The 8,691-nt window shown below is 34.6% G+C and overlaps 1 protein-coding gene across 1 annotated transcript; it reads left to right on the forward strand.

The window, feature by feature from the left end:
- The first annotated feature begins 7,052 nt into the window (after nt 1-7,052).
- LOC108055773 (uncharacterized) lies at nt 7,053-7,675 on the forward strand. The gene has a single exon (XM_017139267.3). The coding sequence runs from the start codon at nt 7,113-7,115 to the stop codon at nt 7,350-7,352; it is 240 nt and encodes a 79-aa protein (XP_016994756.2). The 5' UTR covers nt 7,053-7,112; the 3' UTR covers nt 7,353-7,675.
- Nucleotides 7,676-8,691: the final 1,016 nt, after the last annotated feature.

Raw genomic sequence — 8,691 nt, forward strand, 5'->3', positions numbered from 1 at the left:
CAGCATACTGAGTGTGATCAAATATGTAATTCGTCTGCGTTTTATAGAGATCGCGGTTCACTATATGAACGGTACAGTTTAATAAAAAAAGTCGCTAAAAATAAGTGAACAAGTTCGAAAGGTACATACAGATAACCTAGATATGGTAAGACTTTAACGGACTTTCCATTGCCAGTTTTAGTCTTGTTTTTAGTATAACATATAAATTTATAAAACGGCGATCAGCCAACTTAATGGCTAGAACACGTTGAGTATAATAAGAAACAGATAACATGAATACCATACGCGGATCCACTGGAGTTGATATGGGTGATATATCACCCCCCACTCGGGTGAAAAATGAAAGGAATTTTGGTTTTCAAGAAGTAAGCAACAAAAAATCTGTTCTGATATCACCCCTCACAACAGAATCCTAGATCCGCCACTGATGAATACATAATAAAATGGTGAATATCATTTTTATATAACCAGTGAACAATAAAGATTACCTACTGCTTTAGGGCTCTAGTAATATTTTTTTATCCGCGTTATGTGTAGCGTAATGGAAAGTAAAACCTTTGGTGCTTTTTAAATATTATCTTCTACTCTTCAGAATAACAATATTTTAATATTTCTGAAATTCGATCTTAATTTTATGAAAACTGGACTGCTGTATCATATTTTTGTAATTTTCTTCCTTTCTTAACTTAACTATCCGTATAGGTCAATTTTATAAATCTTATTTTTTTGTGTCTAGGTTTTATTCGCATTTTTAATCTTAGGCAATTGCATAGAGCTTGGCTTTAAGCCCATTGGAACTTAGGAAGAGTCCTCCAACATCTTCTGCTTAAACAAGCTCTTGTTAGCCCAATTAAAGGATCTGTTGAAGAGTCCTGGCCAACCTTCGCCGTGCATGTTTTAGTAAATTCGTGTTGAGCGATATAAAGGATCGCTTGTGCGGAGATCAAAAGCGAAACCGAGACGAAGACCACCAAGCCAAATGAATTTTCCGCTTTGATCCTGCCGTGGCCGCTCACCATTGTAGCTGCTAATCGCACCAGGTGACGGATGCGTCGGCTTGTCGGGCACCGAAAATCGGGGATATATAGTAGTGACAAGGGAATAGTTCGGAGGTGTCTCTTTTCATGCGCCCGAGCATTGTGCGAAAAGTAGCAGTTTCCTCTTCTCCGCTTCTCGCTTTGGACCGCCTTTTGTGATCTATGTGGGTAGTCCTACGTGTTTCCCGGGGTCCTTTCTCTCGATGGGCTACGAAAATTGTTACATAGACACTTTCAATTTGCTTTTAAATTGCCGACAAATTGGCTTTACAAGAGGGCCACCAACATCGATTGTTGATCATGATTTTGAACAATTTAAAATGTCCAACTAGAGCTCGCTCTACATTTAGTTTGTAAAACTATCTCCACCGCTATCTCATCCTTCGCACACATGGGTTCGGAAGGCAATTTGCAACGCTTCTCAAATTCTTTGACCCGAAATTGAAAGGATCTGAAACGAGGATAGGATCAAGCAGGAAAATGTATACCATTTGAAACGGTTGATTGGGTTTCTAATAGGATTTATGTCCTGCCTGCATCTTTCTTGTTTCGAATTGATTCGTTGCACTCGGTTAAGATTCAATAATGAGCTCATCTGTTCGATCGAGAACGTTTGTTTTCGTTTGCCAATGTTCCAGGTAATCCAGCCAGGAAATTTCAATTTCTTCGCTAGCATTTTATTCGCTTCCATGTTTATTTAGGATATTAATTCGTAATTGGCCTGCTTCATGATAACCGTTTTTTTGGTCTAAGCTGGATTTTTCATTGCAAAGTAAAACAAATATTTAGAAATAGTTCAGAGTTAGAGAGTTACAAAAATAGGTGTCCAAATCTGTGTAGTTTTTATGTCTATATATTTGTTAAGGAAAACAAATTGTTATTCTTAGGACATTTTATTGATGTTTATGATCATTGAGAATGTTTGTTAAATAATTATTCCTTAATTATTCCTTAATTAAATAACTTATACTAAAGTATGATATTCTAATTATACCCGTTACTCGTAGAGTAAAAGGGTATATGGTATTCGTGCATAAGTATGTAACATGGAGAAGGAAGCGTTTCAGACCCTATAAAGTACATATATTCTTGATCAGGATTACTAGCCGAGTTCAACTAGCCATGTCCGTTTGTCCGTCTGTCTGTCTGTATGAACGCTGAGATCTCGGAAACTACAAAAGCTAGAAGGTTGGGACTTTCAACACATATTCTTGGGCTTCCTACGCAGCGCAAGTTAGTTTCATCATTTATTTTAAAATGTGTCTGGCGCCACATCTTTTAAGATTTTAAAAATATATAAATGCAATTTTATAGTGTTTAAAAATACCTATCGAAATGTAGAAGACATTTTTCAAATCGGACCACTCATAAAAAAGTTATTTGCGATTAAAGTTGTATATCTCCCTCGCACTGCTAGCTGAGTGACGGGGCTCAGATAGTCGGGACACCCACCCCACTATAGCGTTCTCTCTTGTTTTAATTTGCATTTTAATATAAGTTCGAAGACTACGTAATATAATATGAACTTTGTCTTAATATTGTTGTTATAAATTAAAGTTGAAAGACTATTAAATTTTGTTTAATATGCTATTACTTTCATTAATATCTTTTTAGGATACTTGTAGTAATATGTGCGGTTTACGTTCTAATATAATCCAAAACGATATTTTACCTACGGTATTGGAATACCGAAAAGGACGTTTTCCCCAAATGTACCTACATATGTAAGTAAATCGCCTTACAATTTGACTTGATGTTTATGGTCTTTCATTATAACAATATTAATAACAATAATTTCCCTTTTACCAAAAATCTGCATTTGACTTGGGTTCCTACTCTGAAAAGAGCATAATCCCTACGGTGTTCATATTTTGAATAATTACTAAAGTATTGTTCCGCACTTAGCCACCAAGGAAGCCTTTTCACGGGACTGCTTATTGTTCCGTTGCTGAACACAAAACCTCCAAAAATAATTAAAATAAAATTACCCGAAAATTGGAATTGAAAAATATAGGATCAGAATTATCGATTTTAATCTGTTATTTTAAAGATTTAAAGAAACAAATTATGAACATTTTATAAACTATTTAAAAGTTCTTAATACTAATTTATAACCAATAACAGAATGTTTTGTAAGTTCGAGATTTAAGGTCTTAATATACAAGTTGGCTAAATTTCTGCTGTCTTACTGGATTTATATTTAAATGTTATGGTAGCGTAGCTCAACATCATAAAAATTTGTTTTTAAAAAAAAAATTGTAGAAGGCTTTGGCTGCTATAACAATTAAATTTCAATCCAGTAAGTTAGCCAAAAATCAAGATATTTTCTTTATTGATATTTATAACTAAATGTTAATTGGTTGATGAATCATGTTATCGAGTGCAGTTAAAATATCTTTAAATATTTGTTTAGATTTAATTATTTAAAAGAAACAAATATTTCGTTAATGTTTCGGATATGTTTAAAAAGTATGTTTAATGTAAATTATTTTTTTGAAACACATTTTTGTGCAACCAACCATCTTTAAAAATGTTTTTGCCTTAAATTTATTTTATAATGTAAATAAAAAAGTTCCTGCTTTGGAGATTTAATTTCAAGTACCATGAAATAGAAAGCCTAATTAACTTATTACTAAATTCTCCGGTATCTATTATTAATTCGTTAGGTATTTCTCAAGAATTTGAGGACAAATTTAGATTGGCGTAATAATTTCAATTTGCACAGAGAACGTGCTTGGTTCTAAGAAATCTTATTTTGTTTTATGTTGAATAGAACTTTTGCTTCGGTTACATTTCGGCAAACGTTTGGAACGAATTGATTCGCCTTAGAAGTTGGCGGCAATGTCGCCAAAATACAATTATTCATCGGGCACGTAACTGACTTTTCATCTAAGAATAATAGAGAACAAAAAATAAGGAAGATTCTGCATTGAAGCAATTGTGAACAGGAATGTTCAGGCGTTGCAAATTGGAATATGCACTATAGGATGCAAAAGGATCGGGGGTGTATTTGTGGACATGCAACGTTTAGTCTGACTCTACATCCCTAAAAATTCCTTATAAACAAAAACTCATGCTGAGCCCTTTTCGGGACACAAAAAGGATCCTGCACACTTCTTCTGTTCGCCAGCGATCCGTACTTGTTGTTCGGGTCACGTCACGGTTTTTACCGTCGGAACCCATTTGACATTTGACAATTATTCATTTTTCGTTTTATTTCTTAGAAATAAACCTCGGCCGCATCGCTCCGAATCGATTGGTTCCAAATCGTTGCAATTCAATTGCGAGTTGCCTTTTGGCTTTTTGGCATCCTGTTACCATTTCGTTTCAGCTGTTCGACACGATCTATTTGGTGTTTTACGCTCATTTCGGGCCGAACAAAGTTTCGACCTCGGAATGTGGAGAGTTTTGGTTATGCGTAAATCGGAGTAAATCGAAATACTCCTACAATATGATACGGTGGAAGTCGCAATTTTCACGTTAATCCTAATTATCCTTTGAACTTAATTGCTTAATTAGAAGACTATTCAAGTGTGGGATGTCGCAGAGGCTGGGCTGAAGGTGTATATTATGGATTGCTAGAACGAATTCGATTTCGATATCAGTTCTTCTGGGTGGGTATCCTAATGAAAACAGGATAAGATATGTGATGGGTTACATTCATGATCGGCTTTTGTGTTTCATTCTTCTCTAAGGGTTTGACCGCTTTATAAGCATGATAAGCGGAGGATAAGATACAGAATAAAACGTACCAGTATAAATGAATATCTACGGCATTATTCCATAATTAGAGTCGAGATAAGTTTGGGATTTTCAGGGATCGTGTATACCTGTTGTCACGATTGAACATTTTCTAATAATTTCCAACATTCTTTCTTATTTCTTTAATTTTATTTTTTAATATACATGATTTTACTTATTTCAAAGTATTTTTAAAAAATAAATTATAAATTTATTATAATTCAATAAATTAGCGTTTTACGAGTTCAGTTAATTATACCAATCCCGATTCATTTTAAAGGAAGTTTTCCTATTAGTAAAAAAAAATTTTGTGAATGCGGTTTGAAAATGTTTCAGCAAACTGACTTCATTTAAAACTTTAAAATAATATGTGAATTAAATTTATCTGTGGTATTAATTTAGCCATTATTAATTTTAGCCATGCGCGGATCCACGGGGGGTGATATGGGTGATATATCACCCCCTGCTTGGGTGAAAAATGAAATAGTATGCAATAGTATCAAATAGTATGCAACAAAAAAATTGCTCTGATATCACCCCCCACAAAAAAATCCTGGATCCGCCACTGATTTTAGCAAACTACTATTGCTATGCTAACATAAATCAAATAAAAACACCTCTTAACGAGGTAAAAACTAGTGACGATCGCACCTTCAACATACAAAAGTTCTGATATAAGTATTTCAAAATACCTTTTAAACGAGGTATAGCACATGTCTGTAGCTTCAGTAGTGTAGAACTTACAAACTAACGAAATTTAGCTATTTCTAGCTTTTTTTCCGCTAAAGCAGCGGGTTTTTCCAAAAGTCGTAAAACAAAAGTTTCCTATTTGGAACTCCTTAAAACAATTGAAATGATTCTATGAGCCTAAAATACAGTTTGGATACCCACGCACAAAATTAAACACTCAGGAAGCGTTAGTTGTTCTGAGCTGGCAATTTTCGTTTCTGAATAACTTTTAAACGCGATTTTTTACATAAACATGATATATACCAAAATTTAAGGAATCTCAAGGGCTATACAGTTTAAAGTTGTAAGGAAAATCGTTAGGGCCGTTTTTGAGAAAATTAAAAAAAAGCTAAAAAAAAAGTTTAAACAAATTTTTTTTTGTTCATATCTTTTTAACTATTAAATTTACACAAATTGCATATAGAAGGCGTTTATAGCATTTAAAACAACCTTTTAAACGAGATACAAGTCTGTAGCTTTAGTAGTATAGAAGTTACGGCTTTCCGAATTTTAGCTATTTATAGCTGTTTTCCCGCTAAACTAGCGGGTTTTTCCAAAAGTAGTAGAACAAAAGTTTTTTATATCGATGTGATTAACGTCATATCAAATTTTCAGAACTTAAAAAAACATATTTTGGACAAACTGACAAACAGAATTAAATTTTCATTTTGGGAAGAAGAAGAAAATCTTATTTTGGCTATAACTTTTGAACGGAGCGTCGGATTTTATCATATGACCCCTCATTCGACGGGTATTTTCAATAGGAATACAACTAAAACATTGCGAGGGGGCTTTTATCCCCACCGGCCCCAACAGCTCCAAAATTCGAAATTTTCACTTTTTCACTTTCACCTCTCTCTCTCCCAAACCAATTAATTTTCTTGAGGTCTTGGTATGCAATCCTTTAAGTTTTTGCAATACCTTTCGATTGTTATATTACTCATTACGATCGGACTATCACAGCAGATTTTCAATTTTGCGGCTATATAATAGTAGTCGCCTTCGCACACTCTCCTGGTGCGCTTCGTCACTACATACACTGCCGTCCATAGTGATAACTAACTATATGTTATTTATAGCAGCATATACATATGTATGTTTTTTTAAGGATTTTTGATTGCAAATCCAATAATGAGTCGTATACAACACATACTGAAATACACTCTGCACTCTAATATGGGTAATCTTAATTTGTGAAATGGGATTCTAATCCCTTATTGATCTGAACCGCCTCATGTCGATACCCTTCTATTTTTACCACAGATCTTGTTTGGTTTCAAAATAATCAGTCTCAACAACCCGAAAAAGTACCCTCAGTAATTGCAATTAATTTAGAGAGCTCCTCGATAAATTGCTACAATCAAAAAGCAGTTCATGTGAGAAATCCGTTGCAAACCAACCGAGCAGGTAAAGTGCCCCTACCTGCCTGTAGACTCGATGACGCATTTCATCCCCTTATCCCTTCGGAATGCTGAGAGCAGGTAGGGAAGGGTCCTTAGAGAGTTTGCACCACCATCGGGTATAAAAGACCGAGCAACTAGACCTACAGCATCATTCGAACTACAGTTCTCCATCCGAGCAGATCATCAGTTATCATCTAGCAAAATGTTTGCCGAAACAGCTCTTATTTCCAACTTCAACGGAGTGTCGGAGAAGCAATCTCTCACCGGCGCCTCTAGCAACATGAAGAAGCTGCTAAAGACCATCAAAAAGATCTTCAAGAACTCTAAGCCTACTAAGGAGATCCCGATCTCCAACATCCTCTACTCCTGCGACACCGAGGAGGAGCACCAGAACTGGCTCAACGAACAACTGGAAGCCAGGGCAATCAGCCTTCTCTACTAAGTTCATTTGGGGCCTCCTCCTCCATCGAGTAACTGTGATGTGACCCCACTGAAAGGTCTATAATCTGCACTTCGGCTTTAAACTCCAACTGTGATGATGAGAACACGAGACTGACTGACTTGTGTGCCTCGGAAGCGACCAGCTTCCGCCAACTGTACATATCAAACTAGCTGCTAAAATGTCTTCAATAATGCTTTAATCTAGCCTAAGTTCGTAGCTATAATCATTGTCTTCCATTAGAGTTAAGCAAAACATTGTCTTCCATGTTTGTTTGTTTAGGGTATAAAATTAGACTAAGAATAAAAATCCCTCGAGGAAAAAAACAACTTCTAATTGTGTTATTTCTTCTACTTTCTGATTTATTAGTAAAACATTTGGATTTCTGAATGTATTATCATTGAATTGTTGTCAGGACGTTTGAATACATAAAGGCTACACTAGACAAAATGGCAAATAGCGCGGTCAGTAAATAGCGCGGTCTTTAATATTAAGAGGTCAAATATTTGTTTTCTGAGAATGCAGTATCGTTGTATGGTTTGCAGCAAAACAGGAAAAAAACACAGAAGAATATTCAATCACGATTATTTCAAAATTTTCAATGGGCTGCTCAAATATTATTTACTTACTAACTTACTTTGAGAGACGTTCTTTTCATGTTGAATTTTTTTTTAAACTAAAGCAACTATGTAAATATACAGGGACCGAACTGCAGCATAGTTATTTGTCCTCAGGGTGGGTTCAGGAAATTAATTATTTTACTATTGCTTTACCACATTTTGAACGCTTTCAAATTTGTCAGACGAACCCAGAATTCCGCTTCATAAATGTACACTAAGTTAAACTGTGCATTTTACAAATTTTTCAAGGACCCTCCTTTCGTCTAACGTACATATATTGTCATTTAAATGTGAAAATAAATAAATATTTAAAATAAAAATGAAGAAATCTTTCGAGGAAGTGCAAAATTATTAGTTGCTCGTGTGGAATTGAGCAACCGATAAATGAATGTTTTTCTTTTCTAACGAAGTTTTAGCCTAAAAACGAATCACGGTTTCACAGAAAATAAAATAGTCGAAAGCAACCGAATGGTGGGCTATTGTAAATAATTTTCCTAAAATATAAGGTAATTTACTCCGAGACTCATACAGAACTGTAAAGACAACTTGTATCAGTGATATAATAAAAATCAATCATCAAATTTATTATTTTACTTTTGATATTTTTTACTTAAATATTAATACTTCTTTTTTGAGCGAATTAGTAAGACTCAGCAAAGTAATCATAAAATTCTGATATTTTTATTTACTGGATAATTACACTGTGCAACAAAATGAATGAT

This window comes from Drosophila takahashii, chromosome 3L, assembly GCF_030179915.1.
Source record: "Drosophila takahashii strain IR98-3 E-12201 chromosome 3L, DtakHiC1v2, whole genome shotgun sequence".
Taxonomy (NCBI): Eukaryota; Metazoa; Arthropoda; class Insecta; order Diptera; family Drosophilidae; genus Drosophila; species Drosophila takahashii.